Source organism: Giraffa tippelskirchi, chromosome 8, assembly GCF_054371585.1.
Source record: "Giraffa tippelskirchi isolate mGirTip1 chromosome 8, T2T-mGirTip1v1.2.pri, whole genome shotgun sequence".
Taxonomy (NCBI): Eukaryota; Metazoa; Chordata; class Mammalia; order Artiodactyla; family Giraffidae; genus Giraffa; species Giraffa tippelskirchi.
Window position 1 is genome coordinate 108960547 of NC_137282.1, and position 23373 is coordinate 108983919.

A 23373-nucleotide genomic window follows, 5' to 3' on the forward strand; every position below is an offset into this window, starting at 1 on the left:
CAGGGGGTCAGTTTCATTGCTTTTATCATTTATCTAACACAAGTGATGTTTTAATGTTTGTTTCTCTACTCACGAAGGCCACCCTAAAGTCCTAGCTCAGATGGGAAGTCTCCTAGGCTGCCCAAGTAGGAAAGGAGGCAGGACTTATTATAATTTCTTCTAAAACCCTTTGTGACAGCATCTCACTTAATATGTTTAAGAATCACATTTGACTGGAAGCAAGGCAGACTCTAAAGATAACAAAAGATCAGAGGCTCTCCTTTTCTTTCAAGTAGAAAGCCAGGGGTGGTCGCTGCAGGTCTGGTCTGACATTCCATGACGTCATCTGGGACCTGGCCTCTCTCTGTATTTCCACACCACCATCCTAAGCACACAACTTTCATCCATTACATCTATTCCAGCAAGAAGCAGGAGAATGCAGGAGGACAGAGAAGTTGGTCCCTTATTGTAAAGCACTTATCCTCCAAAAAGAAAAAAAGAATGCTTTCCCTAATGTCTCACCCAACAACTTGTACTAACATGTTACTAGCAAGAGCTTAATCCCATGGCCACATCTATTTGCACACAAACCTGAGAAATACAGTTTTTGAGTTCTATACATGACGGCATCAGTTATCAAAAAAAAAAAGGAAAATGGATACTGGTTAGAAAATTAGCAATCTCTACCACACTATGCTGTTCTACTTCAAATATAGCAAACTTGAAAAAAGAAATGCAAATTTCTGTCATGTTCAGGACTCCTGTTCCCTTTTTTGGTCAAAGGTGTCCAGTAACTTGTTAACATTTCTTGAGGTCTCAGAAAATCAGAGGGGCGAGAACTATGTGTTCTTTGAGTAGTTTTTCTTAACTAAAATTCCCCCTGCTCCTTGCTAATTCAATTTGCCTAGCCTTTTGTTTGAAATTTGTAAGATGAAAGCAAAGCACTGTACCCTGATTTAGCTTTTCTAATTGTACCCTGAGACTTCAGTTTGAGACAAGCTCCTAGCTTTAAATTTTCTCTTTGCCTTTCATCAGTAACCGCCTCATCTATGTTGCCCTTCATCAATATAGTTCAAGGTACTGAACCTCATTCTTGAAATCCCTATTGAATCAGAGATAGCTCTTCAGGCAAGAGAGAAACTGGGAAAGAACAGCTGAAATCTTCCAGATGTTTCTAGCATGATAAGTTTCTAGCATGAGCTCCAGGAGGTTTACCCTTGCAAATTGCTTGGGGACCTACACTCCCTTTCTCATTTCTTTTTTTTTTTTTTTTTTTATAAATTTATTTATTTTACTTGGGGGCTAATTACTTTACAATATTGTAATAGTTTTTGCCATACATTGACAAGAATCAGCCATGGGTTTACATGTGTTCCCCTTCCCGAACCCCCCACCCACCTCCCTCCCCCTCCCATCCCTCTGGATCATCCCACTGCCCCGGCCCCGAGCCCTTGTCACATGCATCGAACATGGAATGGTGCTCTGTTTCACATATGACAATACACATGTCTCAATGCCATTCTCCCAGAACGTCCCACCCTCACCTTCTCCCTCAGAGTCCATAAAATTGTTCCATGCATCTGTGTCTCTCATTCTGTCCCGCATATAGGGTTATCGTTACCATCTTTCAGATTCCATATATATGCATTAGTATACTGTATTGTTGTTTTTCTTTCTGGCTTACTTCACTCTGTATAATGGGCTCCAGTTTCATCCATCTCAGTAGAACCGGTTCAAATGTATTTTTTTTAATGGCTGAGTAATATTCCATTGTGTATATGTACCACAGCTTCCTTATCCATTCATCTGCTGATGGACATCTAGGTTGCTTCCATGTCCTGGCTATTGTAAACAGTGCTGCGATGAACATTGGGGTACACGCGTCTCTTTCAATTCTGGTTTCCTCGGTGTATATGCCCAGCAGTGGGATTGCTGGGTCATATGGCAGTTCTATTCCCAGTTTTTTAAGGAATCTCCACACTGTTCTCCATAGTGGCTGTACTAGTTTGCATTCCCACCAACAGTGTAAGAGGGTTCCCTTTTCTCCACACCCTCTCCAGCATTTATTGCTTGTAGACTTTTGGATAGCAGCCATTCTGACTGGTGTGAAATGATACCTCATTGTGGTTTTGATTTGCATTTCTCTAATAATGAGTGATGTTGAGCATCTTTTCATGTGTTTGTTAGCCATCTGTATGTCTTCTTTGGAGAAATGTCTGTTTAGTTCTTTGGCCCATTTTTTGATTGGGTCATTTATTTTTCGGGAATTCAGCTGCAGAAGTTGCTTGTATATTTTGGAGATTAATTGTTTGTCTGTTGCTTCATTTGCTATTATTTTCTCCCATTCTGAAGGCTGTCTTTTCACCTTGTTTATAGTTTCCTTTGTTGTGCAAAAGCTTTTAATTTTAATTAGGTCCCATTTGTTTATTTTTGCTTTTATTTCCAATATTCTGGGAGGTGGGTCATGGAGGATCCTGCTGTGATTTATGTCGGAGAGTGTTTTGCCTATGTTTTCCTCTAGGAGTTTTATTGTTTCTGGTCTTACGTTTAGATCTTTAATCCATTTTGAGTTTATTTTTGTGTACGGTGTTAGGAAGTGTTCTAGTTTCATTCTTTTACAAGTGGTTGACCAGTTTTCCCAGCACCACTTGTTAAAGAGGTTGTCTTTTCTCCATTGTATATTCTTGCCTCCTTTGTCGAAGATAAGGTGTCCATATGTGCGTGGGTTTATCTCTGGGCTTTCTATTTTGTTCCATTGATCTATATTTCTATCTTTGTGCCAGTACCATACTGTCTTGATGACTGTGGCTTTGTAGTAGAGTCTGAAGTCAGGCAGGTTGATTCCTCCAGTTCCATTCTTCTTCCTCAAGATTGCTTTGGCTATTCGAGGTTTCTTATATTTCCATACAAATTGTGAGATGATTTGTTCTAGTTCTGTGAAAAATACCATTGGTAGCTTGATAGGGATTGCATTGAATCTGTAGATTGCTTTGGGTAGAATACTCATTTTCACTATATTAATTCTTCCAATCCATGAACACGGTATATTTCTCCATCTGTTTGTGTCCTCTTTGATTTCTTTCATCAGTGTTTTATAGTTTTCTATATATAAGTCTTTTGTTTCTTTAGGTAGATATATTCCTAAGTATTTTATTCTTTTTGATGCAATGGTGAATGGTATTGTTTCCTTAATTTCTCTTTCTGTTTTCTCATTATTGGAGTATAGGAATGCAAGGGATTTCTGTGTGTTAATTTTATATCCTGCAACTTTACTATATTCATTGATCAACTCTAGTAATTTTCTAGTAGAGTCTTTAGGGTTTTCTATGTAGAGGATCATGTCATCTGCAAACAGTGAGAGTTTTACTTCTTCTTTTCCTATCTGTATTCCTTTTATTTCTTTTTCAGCTCTGATTGCTGTGGCCAAAACTTCCAAAACTATGTTGAATAGTAGTGGTGAAAGTGGGCATCCTTGCCTTGTTCCTGACTTTAGGGGAAATGCTTTCAATTTTTCACCATTGAGGATAATGTTTGCTGTGGGTTTGTCATATATAGCTTTTATTATGTTGAGATATGTTCCTTCTATTCCTGCTTTCTGGAGGGTTTTAATCATAAATGGATGCTGAATTTTGTCAAAGGCTTTTTCTGCATCTATTGAGATAACCATATGGTTTTTTTCTTTCAATTTGTTAATGTGGTGTATTACATTGATTGATTTGCGGATGTTAAAAAAACCTTGCATTCCTGGGATAAAGCCCACTTGGTCATGATGTATGATCTTTTTAATATGATGTTGGATTCTGTTTGCTAGAATTTTATTAAGGATTTTTGCATCTATGTTCATCAGTGATATTGGCCTGTAGTTTTCCTTTTTTGTGACATCTTTGTCTAGTTTTGGAATTAGGGTGATGGTGGCCTCATAGAATGAGTTTGGAAGTTTACCATCTTCTGCAATTTTCTGGAAGAGTTTGAGCAGGATAGGTGTTAGCTCTTCTCTAAATTTTTGGTAGAATTCCGCTGTGAAGCCGTCTGGTCCTGGGCTTTTGTTTGCTGGAAGATTTCTGATTACACTTTCGATTTCCGTGCTTGTGATGGGTCTGTTAAGATCTTCTATTTCTTCCTGGTTCAGTTTTGGAAAGTTATACTTTTCTAAGAATTTGTCCATTTCTTCCAAGTTGTCCATTTTATTGGCATATAGCTGTTGGTAGTAGTCTCTTATGATCCTTTGTATTTCTGTGGAATCTGTTGTGATCTCTCCATTTTCATTTCTAATTTTGTTGATCTGATTCTTCTCCCTTTGTTTCTTGATGAGTCTGGCTAATGGCTTATCAATTTTGTTTATCTTCTCGAAAAACCAGCTTTTAGTTTTGTTGATTTTTGCTATGGTCTCTTTTGTTTCTTTTGCATTTATTTCTGCCCTAATTTTTAAGATTTCTTTCCTTCTACTGACCCTGGGGTTTTTCATTTCTTCCTTCTCTAGTTGCTTTAGGTGTAGAGTTAGTTGATTTATTTGATTTTTTTCTTGTTTCTTGAGGTACGCCTGTATTGCTATGAACCTTCCCCTTAGTATTGCTTTTACAGTGTCCCATAGGTTTTGGGTTGTTGTGTTTTCATTTTCATTCGTTTCTATGCATAATTTGATTTCTTTTTTGATTTCTTCTGTGATTTGTTGGTTATTCAGAAGCGTGTTGTTTAGCCTCCATATGTTGGAACTTTTAATAGTTTTTTTCCTGTAATTGAGGTCTAATCTTACTGCATTGTGGTCAGAGAAGATGGCTGGGATGATTTCAATTTTTTTGAATTTACCAAGGCTAGATTTATGGCCCAGGATGTGATCTATCCTGGAGAAAGTTCCATGTGCACTTGAGAAAAAGGTAAAATTGATTGTTTTGGGGTGGAAACTCCTGTAAATATCAATTAAATCTAATTTGTCTATTGTATCATTTAAAGTTTGTGTTTCCTTGTTAATTTTCTGTTTAGTTGATCTATCCATATGCGTGAGTGGAGTATTAAAGTCTCCCACTATTATTGTGTTATTGTTAATTTCCCCTTTCATACTTGTTAGTATTTGCCTTATATATTGTGGTGCTCCTATGTTGGGTGCATATATATTTATGATTGTTACGTCTTCTTCTTGAATTGATCCTTTGATCTTTATGTAGTGTCCTTCTTTGTCCCTTTTCACATCCTTTATTTTAAAGTCTATTTTATCTGAAATGAGTATTGCGACTCCTGCTTTCTTTTGGTCTCCGTTTGCATGGAATATGTTTTTCCATCCTTTCACTTTCAGCCTGTGTGTGTCCCTAGTTTTGAGGTGGGTCTCTTGTAGACAGCATATATAGGGGTCTTGTTTTTGTATCCATTCAGCAACCCTTTGCCTTTTGGTTGGGGCATTCAACCCATTTACATTTAAGGTAATTATTGATAAGTATGATCCCGTTGCCATTTACTTTGTTGTTTTGAGTTCGTGTTGAAACATCCTTTCTGTGTTTCCTGTTTAGAGAAGATCCTTTAGCATTTGCTGGAGAGCTGGTTTGGTGGTGCTGAATTCCCTCAGCTCTTGCTTGTCTGTAAAGCTTTTGAATTCTCCTTCATATCTGAATGAGATCCTTGCTGGGTACAGTAATCTGGGTTGTAGATTATTCTCTTTCATTACTTTAAGTATGTCCTGCCATTCCCTTCTAGCCTGAAGGGTTTCTATTGAAAGATCAGCTGTTATCCTTATGGGGATCCCCTTGTGTGTTATTTGTTGTTTTTCCCTTGCTGCTTTTAATATTTGTTCTTTGTGTTTGATCTTTGTTAATTTGATTAATATGTGTCTTGGGGTGTTTCGCCTTGGGTTTATCCTGTTTGGAACTCTCTGGGTTTCTTGGACTTCTGTGACTATTTCTTTCCTCAATTTAGGGAAATTCTCAACTATTATCTCCTCGAGTATTTTTTCATGGCCTTTCCTTTTATCTTCTTCTTCTGGGACTCCTATGATTCGAATGTTGGGGCGTTTCATATTGTCCCAGAGGTCCCGGAGGTTTTCCTCATTTCTTTTGATTCTTTTTTCTTTTTTCCTCTCTGCTTCATTTATTTCCATCATTCTATCTTCTACCTCACTTATCCTATCTTCTGCCTCCGTTATTCTACTGTTGGTTCCCTCCAGAGTGTCTTTTATCTCCTTTATTTCATTATTCATTCTATATTGATTCCTTTTTATTTCTTCTAAGTCCTTGATAAACATTTCTTGCATCTTCTCAATCTTTGTCTCCAGGCTATTTATCTGTAACTCCATTTTGCTTTCAAGATTTTGGATCATTTTTATTATCCTTATTCTAAATTCTTTTTCGGATAGATTCCCTATCTCCTCCTCTTTTGTTTGGCTTTGTGGGCATTTCTCATTTTCCTTTACTTGCTGAGTATTTCTCTGCCTTTTCATCTTGTTTAGATTGCTGTGTTAGGCGTGGCCCTTCTGTATTCTGGTAGTATGAAGTTCCTCTTTGTTGTGGAGGTTCCTCACTGCGGTTGGGGTTGGACAGGTGGCTTGTCAAGGTTTCCTGGTTGGGGGAGCTTGTGTCGGTGTTCTGGTGGGTGGAGCTGGATTTCTGCTCTCTTGAGTGTAATGGAGTGACCAGTATTAATTTTTGAGATGTCTATGGATTTGGTGTGCCTCTGGGCAGCCTGTATATTGATGCTCAGGTCTATGTTCCTGCGTTGCTGGAGAATTTGCGTGGTATGTCTTGCTCTGGAACTTATTATCTCTTGGGTGGAGCTTGGTTTCAGTGAATTTATGGAGGCTATTGGATCGTCTCTTATTAATTAATGTTTCCCCTGGCTTTCAGTCTTATTCTTGCAGTAGCCTCAAGACTTCTCCTTCCATACAGCCTCAATAATAAAACTTTTAGGTTAATGGTGAAAAGATTCTCCACAGTGAGGGATACCCAGAAAGGTTCACTGAGTTACATGGAGAGATGAGGTGGGGGGGGTGGGTTGAAGTGACCAGGAGGGGAAGAGGGGAATTCAAATGTGGAGAGAGCAATCTAGCCAGTAAGCACTTCCCTCCGTGCTTTCCACAGTTTGGAACCCTCAGAGTGATTCACAGAGATACATAGAGAGGGGGGAGGAAGGTAACAGAGGTGAGCATGAGTAGAAAGGGAGGAATTAAGAGGGGAGAGAGAGATCTGGGCAGTATCCTGTTCCTGAAGTGTTCTCCGGTACCCAGAACACCCTCAGAGATTCACAGAATTGGGTTGAGAAGAGAAGGAGGAGGGTGGGAGATAGAGGTTCCCTGGGGGAGAAGAAAGAGCATCAATAGGGGGAGAGAGTGATCAGGCCAGTGATCACACTCCTGAGTAAAAATGGGTCCTAAAGATTGGGTTCTTAAATGTACAAAGTTGATATCAAATATGTAAAACACAGATTAAAAATCTAGAGTAGAGGTTAGACTCTTATAAAACTTACAATCTAAAAAAAAAAAAGAAAAAAAAAAAGAAAAAAGGGAACAGTGTAAAAAGAAAAAAAAACAGTAAAACAGTAAAAAAAGAAACAGTAAAAAAATGTAGAACAGGAAAAAAACATTAAAAAAAAAAAACACAAAAGGTATAAGATATATGTATGTAGTTTGCTTCAAAAATAGGGTTTTTTTTTTTTTTTTGCAAGTTAATAGTGTGTTATGAAAATGAAAGTTAAAGGTGTAATAGAGGACTTGAAGAAAAAGGAAAGAAGAGAAAAAAAAAATTTTTTTTTAATTAAAAAAAAAAAATTAAAAAAAAATTAAAAAAAAAAAAATAATAGTAAAAAATATATATATCCCGGACTTTCTCTGGAGCTGTTGTGAGCAGTGTGGGATCTGCTCAGTTTTAGATAGATCCTTATTCCTGCTTATACTTTTCAAGATCTGTAGGTCCTTTTTAATGCAGTCGGTATTAGCTACAGGGATCTTAATCTGTTGGCCTGTCCCTTCCAAAGCACTTCCCTCTGTTTATTTGGCTTCTGTTTGGAGATCTCTTCAGTATCTAATTTCCGCCCTGCAACAAAGCGGTGGAGGTGATCTCTTTAGGTTCGCTTGTTCAATCGTGCTGTGGGGAGGAAGGAACACTGCAATTCTGGCGTGTGTGTGGTAAGCTCGCAGTGTCTCGGCCGCACTGGGTTCGCCCCCGCTCACGGCGTGTGTGCTTTCCCCGTCTACCCTGCTCAGGCTTCAGGTTACTCGGCCGGGGAGCGGGCCCTGAGCTGCGTGCACTTCCCAGGACTAAGCCGCTCAGGTTCAGGCTCCCGGTTACTCCACAAAGGCGCAGACTCGATTTTGCCCGCGGCTTGTGCCGTTCCCGGTCGGAGCTGCCCAGGCGGCCAGGAGTTTGGCGAGGGCGCTGTCCCCTGTTGGGGCGGTGCGGCTTATCACCTCCCTGGTCCCCGCCTCGGTTTACGGGCGCGCCCGGCTCCGGTGTGCTTTGTGTCGGTTCTGGGGAGCTGGTCTCTGGCTGCGACCCTCCCGGCTGCTGTCGACCCTCCGGGATCTCAGGCAGTCTTTGCTTAAAAACTGGGAGCCTGTTTTCAGTTTGGTAGGGGGTGCCCTCTCTGGAGCCGAGTTTGCCCCTTTCCGGCTCTAGCGGGCCCCGCCTGCCCGCTGTGTCCGGCGGGGGATGGCGCGGTCCGCAGCCGGCTAGCTCTCCTCTGGTATCGCTCAGTCCTTTGTTCTGTGAGCGGGCCGGCAGTGCCTTAGAGTTGGGCTTTTCGCGGGATAGTTCTCTCTCTCTCGCTGTCCCACAGTTTAGGTTACTATCTCACGTTAGCTCCCTCAGATTGCCCTCGGGGCACTCGGGCCCGGTCCTTACCCTAGGCAATGCCGCCCGCTCCTCTCCGTTCAGCCCCCACTTGCTGGTGGCGGATGATGCGAGCGTCTGGGGTTCTTTGCTGGGAGTTGCTTTAGGCACGTAATCTGTCGATTTTATTTATTTTTTCCTCCCAGTTACGTTGCCCTCCGAGATAAAAAATCCTCCCCCACACCCGCCGGTGAGAGGGTTTCCTGGTGCTTGGAAATTCCTCCTCTTTTACGACTCCCTCCCCGGGACGGGTCTCCGTCCCTAACTCTTTTGTCTCTCTTTTTATCTTTTATAATTTCTCCTACCTCTTTTGAAGATAATGCGCAGTTTTTGTGAAAGCCTGACGTCCTCAGCCAGCCTTCAGAAGTAGTTTTGTGAAGTTTGGTCAGCGTTCAGATGTTCTTTCGATAAATTTGTGGAGGAGAGAGTGGTCTCCCCGTCCTATTCCTCCGCCATCTTCTGCTCCAAGAACCCCTTTCTCATTTCTTATTGAGGGTTTGCTCGGTGCCAGGCACTGCAGATGTAGCATCAACAAGATAGACTTGTCCTTGTCTTTGACACAACAGACCACTGCTAACCAAATTGGGATTGGTTTTTATTAAAACTGTTTAAGAACTATTAAGACTTGGAGATTTTACTCCACTTCCAAGCTAATAAGTTAACCTGCCACAGTTTCCTGGATGCTGGCAGAGAACACGAGACACCAAGAGATGAAGGATGATTTACTACTCACAGCAAGAGCAGAGGCCAGAGGATGAGCATTTTTGCATCAGTTTCTTGAGCCCAGTTCCCACAGAGCAACATGAAGAGGTCCATACGTCTCTTGCACACAACAGGGGTTTATATTTTAAGACAGGAACCGTGAACTTGGAAAACTCAAATCTCTTAAAATGGGCAGTAAGTATACCTGTCCTCAGCTTTGCATTAAACACTGTCTGTCTTCCCATGCTGCTGGTTGTACAGACATCCTTGAAAATCCAGTCTGGACTAAAGGCGACTGTCAGTGCTTCCACCTGACTGTGAGAAACCCATGGAGTGTTCTCTCCTGACAAAGAATTCTGCCTGTCTCTGAACACTAAACTTAGATCAGGTCCTTTGGAGTTAGGCTACTTGGGGTCATTTCATTCTGTTCCGTAGAACCAAAGATAACCCCTCATCCGGACTGTATGCTCAGCAAGCATACAATATTATAAAATGGACTAATAAGAAAATTTAGCTAGTTTTGTATAAAAATGGAACATCTCTTCCAGAAAATCTCTTTCCTAAAGATAGAGAGCCTTAAAAATGTTTATACCTTTTGATTTTATAATTTCACTTATGGGAGTCAAGTCTAAGAAAGTAACAATTTTTTAAAATACCTGAACATTCATTGATAAAGATGGTATTGCTCTATTTGATGCATTATTTATATGATGGATTGCTATGTGTTCATCATTAAAAAAAATGGGGTTTTATTTTTTTCTAAAACTTACTGATGCTATGAGAAAGTATTCATTTCATAATAATTGATCAAAAAGCAGAACGGGAGAGATTAATAGATTTGGAGGATAATACATGAGATTATAAACAATGGCTAACATTAGTTGGTGAATTCTTAATTATTCTCATTTTCTTTAAATTTTACTGTATTCTTCAAATTATACCAATGAACATTGGTAATGGGGCACAGCAGAAATGTGTTCTTTTTTTGCAGTATGTTCATTGAATATGATGGAAAGTAGTTAGTGGTATCATTTTGAAAGCCAAGTACAGTACCCAGTTTGATAACTATAATGTAAATAGGAAGGCTTCATTAAGACTTTAATCAGCTTCCACTTTTTACTTGAACAATCGCTATGCTTGCAATTTCCTAACCAAAAAAATTAAAAAAGTAAAGGTATCTTTTGCCCCAGAGCCAGTGTTACGAGATTGTCTGATTGTCACATTCTCTGACCCCAGAGGAAACAGGAGGAAGAAACTAATAGTAATGCTCACTGAGGACCTCCTGGTTGTTGACGTTTATGTTCACAGTAACACAAAATGTGAGCTGTAAAGGTATTTTCCTCAATTTGCAAAAAAAGATATTGAAAGAGAGATTGAACAACTGGCAAGAGTCACTGGGCTATAACTGCCAGTGCCAGGGTTCTGACCCAAGTATGTCAGACTCCAGAATCCCTGTTCTTCCCATTTCTGCCTTGGACAAGTTCTGAAGCTGTGGTGTTTTGATTAGCTATTGGGAAACACGTTTTGGCTGGTGGGCATTCATTCAAAGCACTTTTGAACCTGTGCACACAAATGATTTGGAAATAGCTTGAAAAGCACAGGCTTTCATGAGAAGCCTGTAAGTGTAGGCTTCTCTCACAGGCGTGTTTGAGTGCTGATTACTGGCTCAGTTTGGTTTCTCTTGTTTCTTCTTTTTATTCAGATTATGATCCATATCCAGTCAAATATGTTGAAAGCTCTAATAGACATATTAAAGGATGCCGCAGAGGGAAATCTATCAAGATTTGTGAAAAGACATGTATTCTCAGAAGAAGTGGTAAGTGTGCGGTTTCTGCAGGAATCAGGTGAAGGCGCAGGAATACTCTGAAAGAGGTCCAGTTGGTACCTTAATCCTGTAGGCCACCTCCTTACAGAGCCTGGTAAATCTGGCCACCTCTCTGTTGTTCCTGCTGTAAGACTTCTATATGTGAGTGCAAAGACTTTTCCCCTCTAACATGACATATCCTCTGAAATTCTAGGAAAACTTGTTTCTTCTACATTGTTCTTTTCCCCACACTGTTTTCATGGCTGTCAGCTCTTTTTTTGTTTTTCTTTTTCCTTTCTCCTCAAGCATCCAATTCCTTACTCTCAGTTGATGCCCTTGCTTCCTGTTGCACAGAGGAAACAGAAGCAATCAGAGAACCGCTGCCACACCGACACCTCCTTGCCCCCTCCTGCTCCACCCTGTCTTCCCTCCTGAAGCCATGGTGACTGCAGGCCCTGCTCCAGAGCCTGGGAGCCCAGCCCCTTTGACCCAGCCTAGGGCATGAGCCCAGAAGTGGTATCACCTTCTGAGCATCATCTCTATCACTCACCTTCCCTGTGAATCCTCCCACAGGCAAACAGTAGGCTCTAGTATCTCTCATCCTCAAAAAAAAAAAAAAAAAAAACTCCCCTACTTAAACATGTGAAAAGACATGGCAGGTGTTTAGATAGGAAGAGACAACCTCATAAAGTCAGCCCTTCCCAAGTTAACGTGATAATGTAACATTCCGATAAAAATACTATTAGGTTTTTTCTGTAGTTAAGGTTTAGTAGAAAGAGCAAACTAGCAAGAATAGCTGGGAAAACTCTGTGAAAGAAGAGGTGCTAAACCTGCCAGATATGAAACCATATTAAAGCTTCTCTAAGCTCCTGAACAAACCAACTGATGGAACCATATAACTGTTTTGCAAAATTATAAAATAAAATTAAATAAAAAGAAGGAATTTCTAAACACTTGAGAGCAAAATGAAAGAAATGTCATACTTTTATTCTAAAGTATGGCTTAAGTACAGAAAGAGGAATTATTGTAAGTCATTTGAAACCAGTAGTTTGTACATTGCTAGTCATATAAAACCTAAAAGGGGGAAAGAGACGGTAAAGAAATCATAAATTATTGGCAGTGATCACTTTGTTGGTAATGATACTGGTAATGTCATTTGGACTAATCCAGGGGCCTGTTGGTTGGTCCTCCCCCTGTTTTTCTCCCTTTTCCCCAGCCTTGTGCAGCTGGGTCCTGGCTGGGTCCCAGCTGGCACCCGAGATACCAGGTTGGCAGCAGAGCACAGTGGCACTGGCCTCCCTTCTGCCACACGGCGGCCGTCCCAGCCCTGTCCCCGCCCTCATCCCCAGCTGAAGGCTGGCAGAGGGAGCCTGTGGAGAAGCTAACTGGTCATGATTAAATGTAAAGATATATTTGGGATCTTCACTCTTTGTAGGTTGTGACTTACCTAAGCCTTTTTGGAATATGTTTGGAAAAGCAGGGAAGCTAGAGATGTAAGCTGGTCTTAACATACACAATCGTGTGCGTGTGTGTGCAGCACTGACACGACTTCAGCGTTCTCACTAGCACTCGCGTTAATCAGTCCTTGCCTTAGACCTGGCCCATCAATATGCTGCCCAAATTACAATCCCATGGACTGTATAGTCCATGGGGTTGCAAAGAGTCGGACACGACTGAGTGACTTTCACTTCACTTTACTTCAAAGCATCTAGACAAACTTCACACTGGAAAATACTGATGGTATTTCTGATTTTCCCCCTCTAAGCCTATAAGGCTGATTTACTTAGAAAGCTCACCCTCTGGTTCAGCGTGTCCCCTGGTTGCTATGAGGCCACTTGGGGATCTGCTTGAGAAGTGAATTGATCCCTAAAACTCCAGCAGCTTTTGAGCTAGTTCTAAAAATCAAGAAAGTTGTTATATCATTAAAAAGAACTAAAGTAAGTAAAATGTTGATTTTGTTCAGAAGGTAGTTTCACATTCTAATTCTGAGTTCACCCATTTCTATAGACTTAAATCCCACTTATATACTTACGATGCTAATATTTACAGCCCTGGTCTAGACCTTGCCCCCATGCCTCAGACTGTATAGCCAACCACGTCTGGGCACGTCCTCCTGGATGTCTCACAGACACCTCAGTCTTGCCTAAAACACAGCTCTAGGTCTTCCCTCCCTAAATCTCATCCTCCCGTCTTCCCTGTATCAGACAGTGACCACCCCCATCACCAGGTTACAAGAGCCCAAACTGGAAAGATATCTCTGATGCCTCCTTCCCCACCTCCCCTTCAACAATAAATCCTTTCAATTTAATCTCCAAAACAGATTTCTAATGTTTATATCGACTTCTCCATCTTTTCTATACATTTCTCAGTCTAAACCATCACCTGCCTGATGACGGGCACCCCAGGATTAGTCTCCATATCCTTGTACCTCTGGTTCTCCATACAGCCTTTTAAAATCTACATCAGATATGTCCTCGTTTGGACCCTCTGATGGCTTTTAGAATAATTCCAAAAAAAAATTCCAAAGCTAGAAAGCCCTACATCGTCTGGCCCTGCCTCCTGCTCCAACCATTAAATTGGACACACTTGATTCCACGCTCTTGACCTCCTTCCCCTGGTATGTTTCATTGTGTAGTGTGTGCCACTTGGAACCTCCCCCCCTTTTATAAAATATCAAGGATGGTTTTCGAGTACTAATCTGAATGTTGTCTGAATCTTGTGGGATCCCTTATTCATTCATGCCTCTGTGTGCCCCAGTACCCTCATTTTTACCACTTAAGTGCACACTCTACTTTTTTTTGGCATTTATATCTCTGCTTCTTGGAAGATAAAAAGAACAAGGAAGAAGTCTTGTAGGGATGTAATGATACACTCTTCTTCCTTTTTTTTAGCTGGGCAAAGTGAGGGAAAAAGTGAAGGATGTGCCCGCTCTCCTGGCCAAATTTGATGAGCTTAACAAGAAACTGCACATAAATGGCCAGGTCACCGCGTACACTTTGGATGCCCTGCTCTGCCACACCCCCAGCAACAGGCAGTCCCACACAGTGCTATTAAACAAGAGGACAGTCAGCCGTCGGACCTTCCAGCCACTCAGCCAGTCCCTGTGGGCTGAGTAACCCTGTGTTCAAACTTCCTGTGGATCTGAGTTGGAGGGGGTCTGCCCTCAGTGACTCATTGGCTTCCTAGGAAATCAGGCATTGTATTCCAGTGGGCACTACAAATCAACACTTGCTCTCCTCCTTGAATTTCCAAGTTCACTGAGTGCTGGCATGCTGCCTTGAGACATTCATATTTTGTGCCACCATGAAGATCTAGATACAGGAAGTGGAAAGCTCAGCTCCCAAAGGAAGGCAGCTTCTCTGTGAAAAGGGCTGAGGATCCTTGAAGGAACATGGCCACGGACTCCAGTCCAGCTCCCAGAACCAGAGTGGAACCCAGTAAGCACTAGCAGGAAGGAATTTCACTGTAAGTGGCCATCGGACTAGTTTTCAGGGGGTGATTACTTGCAGATTATAGCCTTACTGAATTAAGGAAGTCTGAAACCCTACGTTACCATCCTGGAAACCAGCCCAGGATTTTCTCACTGCTTCTGTCATTGTTACCTGTGACCCTGGACAGGACACCAGAGCCCTCATATTTCCAGCTGTAAAATAATAGTGCCTATGTGACTCTGCATAGTGTTTTGAAATTTTCACTTCAAGGTTCGGTAGGGTCAAGTTTTTTCCAAAAATTAATTTAAGAAATTGAAAGCTTCCTGAGAAAATGTTTTTTTGTTTTCTCAGCAGGACAAACAAAATCAGAATTTAACTCTCAGAACCGATAATAAGCCAAAATTTAGATGGTTATCACTTTGGTCATTGGCAATCAATGTGCTTTTCAAAATAAAAGTCAATACAACCTCATATCGCTCTCTGTATTCTTCAGTTTTCTATGTAGGTCATAATACTTGGTCCTATAGTTTGTCTCATTTGTTAATGATTTTCTCTTTTCTCTCTTTGGATGGTTTATTTTTATTTTTTAAATAGGTATGTCATGACAGCAGGTCAGAGCTTCCTTGTAGAGACCTGTCTCTTGAGGGTTTGAAGCCCTGCCCCTGAGGGGTCATGCCTTTTCTGAGGGCCTCAAGGTGCTGCGACCTCCCAGCCATCTTCCTGGAGGGCTGCAGACTCCTTATTCAGTGCTGCCTCTAAAACCAGGGCTAACTCTCAATTGATGTTATTCTGAGAATTGTTCACAGAACCAGAAGTTCTAGAGTAGGAGGAATCTTCTAAGTGTCCCCTTCAGGTCGAGGAAATGATGTGTTCAAATTGGCATAACTAGTCTCAGGTAGAGCTGAGATTAAAATCCAGATTCCTAGTCTCCTACCCTCTCCCCTGTACCACACTGTGTCTCCTCAGAGAAGAAAGAAGGGACTCAACAGGGAGCACTGGGGGCTCCCTGACTTACTGTGTGGCCAGGGTTTCCTCTCACTCTCCTTGTGTGTTAAACAGGGATAATAGAAATGCCACCCCACAGACTTGCTGTGAGGGTGGAATGAGGTAATAAATGCAAAGCAAACAATTTTGCCTGCACAGAGTAAGTGCTGTATAACCGTTAGCTGTTGTTACTACATTCAGAGTTTTGCACCTAGCTGAAGAATTATATAAACACATGAGTTCCTCCTCCTGTTTAGAAATATCAAAAGAATTTCTTTAGCTTATGCTCTATGAAGCATAAGCTTCATTTAAAGAAAATTCTCTGCCTTCATAGAATCTTAATTACATCTTACATGAGTCTGGTATTTTGTAAAAGAGAAAAGCATTTGAATTTCTCTTGTCTTCAAAGTCTTGGGAAATAATAGGGCATACTTCCTGTCCCTCAGCTTATCTTTTATCTTCTCCAGCATCCATGGAGAACATTAAAATGCCCTGGGTGAATGTGGCCTTGGTTGTTAGCTAACAACTATTCATTAGCCAAAAAAAAAAAAAGAATTTTGTGAACAATGAATAGGAGCCATGACCTTCCTAAGCCTTGTTGCTTTGAGTCGCTGGTGGCTGTGGTTTTCTGTGGACTCTGAAACCGGGCTCTTTGACCTCTTCCCAGAAGTCTTACTGAGGGGCACCTCAATACTGAGGTAACCAGTGTGTATAATGTTCTACCTGAAAATAATTGAAGACTCTGAAGACTTAAAAAAAAAAAAGAATGCTCAGTATATAGTGACCATTTCTTTAAAACGGTAGTTTCTTTGAAAAATGGTGTTTCTCTGTGATCAATAGTTTACCTCAAGCATCCACATCCTCTCCAGAATTTAGTGCTAACTGGGAAGCTCAATCTGCCTAAAGCATGTACTTATTCTATTAATGAGAATACTTGATGGACAGAAATCTCCCCCAACTCTGTTACGTGCCTTTGTAGATTATTTTCACTTACTGTCTGTTGCTACAGAAGCCAAAAATCATGGTGACTACAGCACAGAAGGAGGAGGAGATGAAAAGATACCTCCCTAATTGGGTGATACCAGGGTAGTGGTCTGGTTACTGCTGTGTCAAACACTCCAGAACTTAATGGCTTAAAACAAGACCAATCACTTCATTAGAATTGATGGGGCCCAGCCAGGCAGTTACTTCAAAGACTTCTTCAGTGAATGTTGCTGGCAGTTGATGCCTCAGCTGAGCTAGAGCCTGAACGTCCACACATGGCTCCCTGACAGCACAGTGCCTGGTACTAGGGAGTGAGTGTCCCCAGAGGACCATGCAGAAAGTGTAACTTTTCATGACCTAGTCTCAAAAGTCACTGAGCATCACCTCCGCTCAAGTCCCAGACCCATCCAGATTCAAGGAGGGGAGCATATGTTCCGCCTTTCAGTGGTGGTGAGGTCAAATTCATGGACATGTTTTAAACTACCACAGATCGTTTTTTCCAGCAAGCGTTTTAAATTTGTCCTTTCCCATTGCTACCTCCCTAATTAAAGTCACCATCATCAGTCATCTGCCTCTCAGCTCTTCTCTCTACTGAAGCCACAGTGTGGCTTCCAAAACAGATCTGTCCTCCAGCCTGTTTAAATCTTCTGAGGGCTCTTCATGTCCCTCTGGGTGAAGCACAGATTCTAACATGGCGTAGCCGGCCTTTCGGAATCTGGCCCCAGGTTTGCCCATCCAGCCCCACCCCACACCACACCCCTTCTTCCCTCCCCCTCATCTTTCAGGTCATAACTTAGACATCTTTTCAGCTAGGAAGTTCTGGATCCAGCTACCCACTCAAGTCCAGGTAAGGGGAGCTACCTATGTGTCCCTGTACTTCACTCATCCACACACTTATCACACTCCTGCTGTTGCCTGTTTTCATTGTTTACTAGATTAAGGGGCCACGTTTATCTTATCCCCCACTGTGTGCTTGGTGGTGCTTTAGTTGCTAAGTTGTGTCTGACTCTTTGCAACCACATGGACTGTAGCCTTCCAGGCTCCTCTGTCTATGGGATTTTCCAGGCAAGAATACTGGAGTGGGTTGCCATTTCCTTCTCCAGGGGATCTTTCCGACCCAGGGATTGAACCCGGGTCTCCTGCACTGCAGGCAGATTCCTTACCAACTGAGCTACCAGGGAAGATTCAGGGTCCACATTTATCTTATCCTCCACTGTGTTCCTGTAGGGAACATATAGGAGGATGAACACTCATTTAACTCACTAACTCATTTACATTATGTCACCTCCTGTGAAGATGGCTTTTTCTCCAATGCCATCCACTTAGTCCCAGACACTCATTTAGACCAAGCTCCAAGCTTTTGCTCAGCCCATTATGTATCCTTTTCTCCTTCCACCTAACATGCCTTCATTCTTACTCTATTCATTCTTTTCTATCCAACTCATGTGTCACCTCTTCCAGAAGGCATTCTCAAGCTATAGAACCCACATGGATTCTCCATCCATTAATTTACCAAATCCATATTGAGCATCTACAAAGGACAAGGCACTATCAAAGGGCCTTCAGTTGCCACAGGCTAAAGATTGACATGATCCCTTTCCCAAAGCAGAACATTTTATCCTGCCATGAACTTAAGGAACAACAGACTGGTTCCAAATAGGAAAAGGAGTACGTCAAGGCCGTATATTGTCACCCTCCTTATTTAACTTATATGCAGAGTACATCATGAGAAACGCTGGGCTGGAAGAAACACAAGCTGGAATCAAGATTGCCGGGAGAAATATCAATAACCTCAGATATGTGGATGACACCACCCTTATGGCAGAAAGTGAAAAAGAACTAAAGAGCCTCTTGATGAAGGTGAAAGAGGAGAGTGAAAAAGTTGGCTTAAAGCTCAACATTTAGAAAACTAAGATCATGGCATCTGGTCCCATCACTTCATGGGAAATAGATGGGGAAACAGTGTCAGACTTTATTTTTTTGGGCTCCAGAATCACTGCTGATGGTGACTGCAGCCATGAAATTAAAAGACGCTTACTCCTTGGAAGGAAGGTTATGGCCAACCTAGATAGCATATTTAAAAGCAGAGACATTACTTTGCCAACAAAAGTCCATCTAGTCAAGGCTATGGTTTTTCCAGTGGTCATGTATGGATGTGAGAGTTGGACGGTGAAGAAAGCTGAGCGCTGAAGAATTGATGCTTTTGAACTGTGGTGTTGGAGAAGACTCTTGAGAGTCCCTTGGACTGCAAGGAGATCCAATCAATCCATCCTAAAAGAGATCAATCCTGGGTGTTCATTGGAAGGTCTGATGTTGAAGCTGAAACTCCAATACTTTGGGCACCTCATGCGAAGGGTTGACTCATTGGAAAAGACCCTAATGCTGGGTAGGATTGGGGGCGGGAGGAGAAGGGGACGACAGAGGATGAGATGGTTGGATGGCATCACCGACTCGATGAACATGGGTTTGGGTAGACTCTGGGAGTTGGTGATGGACAGAGAGGCCTGGTGTGCTGCAATTCATGGGGTCGCAAAGAGTCGGACATGACTGAGCGACTGAACTGAACTGAACTGAAGGACCTTTTGGTCTAGGCATTTGCTCTTTGTTTCTGTAGATAGTACTCATGACAGACTGATCAAAATCCTACAGAAGGGTAGATTTTGTAGTGAAACTGACCAATCCTGGGCTGTTTCTGCTAACAGTTTTGATGATGATATCCAAGAAATTAATATAAATTTCAATTAATTCATATTGAATATTACTGGGAAATTTTAATGGGGAGGTAAAGATTTATCTGCTATAATTCAGGTGGCAAAACTAGATTTCTCTATTTCTCAGCAAGTGAACAAAAAATTCTTATTTATTTTCTAGTTATATTGAGAACCCAAGAAAGGAATTCACGGGAGATTTGATCTTGGTTGAAGGATATTTTTAAGCTTTATTTTAGATAAATATTTGATCTTTCTGGATATCTTCCTCTTATCCCTTTTCAGAGCCACAGCACAGCTGAGGATAAGGCAATGGCTGTCAAACTTTAGCAAACATGAGGGTCACCTGCAGGATCTGTTCAAACCCACAAGGTTGAGCCCCACCTCCAGAACTTTTTTTTTTTTTTTTTTGGCTGCACTGGGTCTTCAATGCAGCATGCAGGCTAATTGTTTCACTCGGGCTTAGTTGCCACAGCATGGGGGAATCTTAGTTCACTGACCAGGGATAGAACCTGCATCCCCTGCATTGGAAGGCAGATTCTTAACCACCGGACCACCAGGGAAGTCCCCGCCTCCAGAATTTCTGAATCCATGTATATGGAGTAGGGCCCAAGAATGCATTTCTAATACACTCTCAGGTGCTGCTGTTGCTAGTCTAGAGACTGTGCTTTTAACCACTGTGTTAGGGGAAGCTAGTGTTTCTTCATGTGCATGGGAAAAGCTCAGGCTTCAGATGCAATCTCTGGGTCCTCTCTGGTCTCTGCTGCGAGGAGGGAAGAGCAGGGAAGTGTGGCCTTGTCCCTGGACTCTGGAGAAGGTAACTGCTGAAGTCATGCCAGAACCCATGAGGCACCCTGAGTTCTGTGCTTCTGCCACTTGCCTCTACTCACAAGGACCCTCGCATGTCAACCCTCCCAAGCCCTACAATGGATTCAATGAATCAGGAGCCCCAGGGCATTATGATTTAAGACCAGTGAAAAGTGTATCTATTTAGTGTTTTCAAATCACCAGTAGTAGTGATAGTGTTAGTCACTCAGTTGTGTCCAACTCTTCGAGACCCCATGGACTGTAGCCCACCAGGCTCCTCTGTGGGATTCTCCAGGCAAGGATACTGAGATAGGTTGCCACTTCCTTCTCCAGGGGATCTTCCCAACCCAGGGATCAAACCGTGGCCTTTTGCATTGCAGGCAGATTCTTTACCATCTGAGCCACCAGGAAAGTCCACCAAATTATATACATATCCAAATAAAACTAGAACAACACGTGGCACAATAGCCATGTGCTTAACAAAAACTAACCCAAGACTCAAATTTACATCATAACACTTCTATCTACAGACTTGGCAAAATGAAAATCAGTACATAAAATAGCCATTTAAAAATATCACAATCGCAGAAGCTCTGATTAGTAAAATCTGATATACATTATGCATAAAAATGTGTGGTGAACCATTTCCTTGTGAATGTATCTCAAAGGAAATAGTTCAGAAAAGTACAAATAGAAAGATTTTTTTAAAGGAAATGGTTTGACTGTATCACACAGAAAACTGATCACAAACTAAGTTGGCTTAAATGGCATTACTTGAAGAATACCTTCTGAACCAAAATTCAATGGTATTGGAATACTTCTGTTTGAAACATTTTTTATTCATTAACATGGTGTTAAGAACAAGGGGATTAAAAATGCCCTCTGTTCTCATGGAATTTGCATTCTCCGGGAGGAACAGACACTAAATGGATGACAGTGCAAATGACCACATGATCATATAAATGACTAGTCCAGAGGGATACTCATATCACCCTGTGGCGTAGACAGTAAGCAGTGTATGTGCCTGCACGCGCGTGCACACACACACACTAAGAGGAGGACCTTTTCTGGTCTTTCATAGCATCGATTGTCTATGTCACTCACTCTGATCCACAGAGTACATTGCCTTGTGTTGTTACCGAGCCTTACAGTATATCTAGTATCTCTGGAAGGATGAAGTATTCTGTATTGTCTTGTATGACCCCAAAGTACCTATGTAGCATAATACTGTACATACAATGAGGCCTTAATGTTTTTTGAAAGAATGAACTAATTAACGGCAGAGTTCAGTTAATATGAACCACCTGCCCGATATGCTTTACGTATCTCATAACTTGCTCACAAACCCACATCTCTTTTTCTATCCCAGTTTTACAACTGTCAGAGCCCAGATACAGAGAAGGGGATGGCTGGAGAAAGGGGTGTGGGCTGATCGGTGTGTTACCAGATAGGCCGATCCCCTCTATCTTTCAGCTCTGATGCGTGGATTTCCCACCCCCACCCTCAGCTTACTGCCCAGCCCTCAGCTAATCTGAGGCAGAAGTGACCCGGAGCAGGGGCTCCAGCTGAAACTTCCAAGTTGCTAATGAAGGAGGATCAAAAGGCGGCTGACCGCCCACTCTACCCAGCTGCCCCCCTTGCTCCGGTGACCTTTTTCCTGGGGGCTGTGGACTCCAGGGGCCTCAAAGGCACCATTACCGCCATGATCAAAGGTAGGGTTGGGGCAAGAAGGCTCAGGGGGAAAAAAGAACACCACGCTTGGCTGCTAATCACTGCCCTACAGCTGAAACCCTCCAAAGCTGGGTGAATCAGGACAGGTGAAGAAGAAGGCCTCATTTAGTAAGGCTCTGAGAGGAGCAGCACCGGGACCCTGAATGAGGCCCAGAAGGCATTAGGGAATCCTGTGTGTGACCTGTAGGCCTGCCTGGGCAAATGCGCGGCCGGATTCATGATGCAGATATCTCTCGTTTTCCTCCATGTGCTTTTCCCTGCCCCAAGTCAGGCAAGAGGCTCCCCCAGAAGAGCACCGCATCACCACATTACTTAGTCCCCCAAACCTCCCTCCCTCCCAGGCAGCAAGATCATCCCATCAAATGACAAGTGACCACAAAGAAGGGAGGCGAACCCCCCACCAGATGACCGCTCTGCAGCTTGATTCGACCTGAATTCATGAACGCGAGTCACACACCCGGCCACCACGCAGCAGAACCTCCTGGTGCGTCCTACTCCACCCCATGGGGATGTGTTACGTAGCCCTTTGTGTTCAAGAGGATTAAAGTGACCTTCAGTTTCACGACTGGAAATTACTGGATTGATAAGGGTAGTTTAGGAGTCTGTTCTGGTTGTAGCAGGTGGCAGGGTGGCCTCACGCTTGGGGAGGCCAAAGACAATTCCACACAAACGCTGCTCACTGAGAATCCAGGAGAGAACCAGGCAACTCCACAGGAGGCTTGGGGGCTGTAGGGTTTGTACCTGCCCCCCATAGAAAACTGTATAGAGCAGAGGAAATGTTGTTTCCAATTTACATTCGTACAGTGGCTTCTTTGACCCTTTGCTGCTCCAGTGACAAGAAATTCACAACTACAACAAAAGGGCTTTGTACGCGAAAGTTCATAAAAGAAAAACAACTAACACATGACTTACCGTTTGTTAGATCTTGCGCAAAGCACTTTGTATACAGCGTCTCACTTAACCGTCATGTAAACTCCGCGTGAGACTGTTAGCCCATTTCACAGATGAGGAGCCGGAAGCTCAGAGATGGAACAGTAGGGAGAGGGCGAGCACAGACGGTCTGGCGCCAGGGCTCAAGTTTTAACTCCGTCTGGGTTCTCTTGCTCACAGGGTGGCTGTGCGTTCGCGTGTGCGTGCGTGAGTTTGCACATGCGCATGTGGCCGTCTCCAGAAGCGGTTTATATTGTTGCTATAGCAGAACCCCGTAGGGGCCTCTGAGCAAAAAAGGCTAAAATATACATGGTTACAATATATACATAGATATGCATGTTATATATGTATATTTTACACACACATACATTAATGTGTCTGTATATGTGCGGATTTTTTTTTTCACTGATCCCTGGGCCGTTTCAAGCTTTGCTCTATCGCTAGTACACAGCTGAGGAACTTAGAGTAGCCAGCAGAGGGCGCCCAGAGTCACTATTTTAAAAGGT

The 23373-nt window shown here is 42.4% G+C and overlaps 1 protein-coding gene and 1 long non-coding RNA gene across 9 annotated transcripts in view; one reads left to right on the forward strand and one right to left on the reverse strand.

Moving 5' to 3' along the window:
- PTCD2 (pentatricopeptide repeat domain 2) overlaps positions 1-22499 on the forward strand; it is a 44847-nt gene extending 22348 nt beyond the window's left edge. For 4 of the 8 annotated variants that reach the window (XM_081518546.1, XM_081518538.1, XM_081518539.1 and 1 more), the window contains 2 exons: positions 11191-11304; positions 14184-15194. In XM_081518546.1, coding sequence (XP_081374672.1) covers positions 11191-11304; positions 14184-14408 — 339 coding nt within the window. In that variant the 3' untranslated portion in view covers positions 14409-15194. Of the gene's footprint in view, positions 1-11190; positions 11305-11598; positions 12229-14183; positions 15195-22278 lie in introns of those variants that run through there. The other 4 variants (XM_081518543.1, XM_081518545.1, XM_081518540.1 and 1 more) reach the window with 3 other exon arrangements.
- Positions 10236-23092, reverse strand: LOC145516826 (uncharacterized). The gene is made up of 2 exons (XR_014061793.1): positions 22850-23092; positions 10236-11635 (listed from the first exon to the last, which is right to left on the reverse strand). It is a non-coding gene; the product is annotated as an uncharacterized LOC145516826 (long non-coding RNA).
- Between the last annotated feature and the right edge of the window lie 281 nt (positions 23093-23373).